At 61.4% G+C, this 599-nt stretch overlaps 1 protein-coding gene across 1 annotated transcript in view; it reads left to right on the top strand.

Moving 5' to 3' along the window:
- Positions 1-442, top strand: part of TNKS1BP1 (tankyrase 1 binding protein 1, 182kDa) — a gene marked incomplete at its 5' end in the record, with an annotated part of 3,989 nt that extends 3,547 nt beyond the window's left edge. The window contains 2 exons of the mRNA XM_009073069.1: positions 87-253; positions 382-442. Of these exons, the coding sequence (XP_009071317.1) occupies positions 87-253; positions 382-442 (228 nt within the window). The remainder of the gene's footprint in view (positions 1-86; positions 254-381) is intronic.
- Between the last annotated feature and the right edge of the window lie 157 nt (positions 443-599).

Here is a 599-nt window from a genome sequence, read left to right on the forward strand (position 1 = left end):
GGCTGGCTGAAGGTGGGGAGGAGGCAGTGGGAGGGTTTCCGGGGCAGAGCACAGTGTGCTTCCTAACCTCACTCCTCTGCCCCCAGGCCAAGCTGAGAGGTCGCAACCGCTCAGTTGAGGAGGGGACATCCTCAGGGGACAGCAAGGGGACCCCCTTCAAGGAGCCCCACGTACAACGCTCCAAGTCCTGCAAGATCCCTGGCATGAGTGGGAAACCTCCGGCACTGCCTCCCAAGCCAGAGAAATCCTCAGGGTGAGTGTGGGGCAGGACCCTTGTAGGGAGATGGGGGCTGTGCCGGGACATGGGATGAGTGTGGTGGTGACAACGGAGTGACAATGGAACCATAGGAGACAGGGATGGTGGGGGGAGAATGGGGAGAGGTCTGAGCCCTCTTCTCCACACTGGCTGCAGGCCCTGAAGCTGAAAAGGAAGAAGCCCTGAGTGGGGTAAGTGTGGGAGTTTGGGGGGATGCTGGGGATGAACCCCCTTCCCTCCAACTGGGGCCTCCCCATGTTTGCTGCATGGGGGCCTGTGTGTCCTTGGAGGGCTGGAGGGGGATGTTTGGGCAGGGATGGCTGTGGCACCACTGAATGGGATG

The sequence above is a fragment of the Acanthisitta chloris genome, unplaced genomic scaffold (assembly GCF_000695815.1).
Source record: "Acanthisitta chloris isolate BGI_N310 unplaced genomic scaffold, ASM69581v1 scaffold11474, whole genome shotgun sequence".
In the NCBI taxonomy this organism is placed as follows: Eukaryota; Metazoa; Chordata; class Aves; order Passeriformes; family Acanthisittidae; genus Acanthisitta; species Acanthisitta chloris.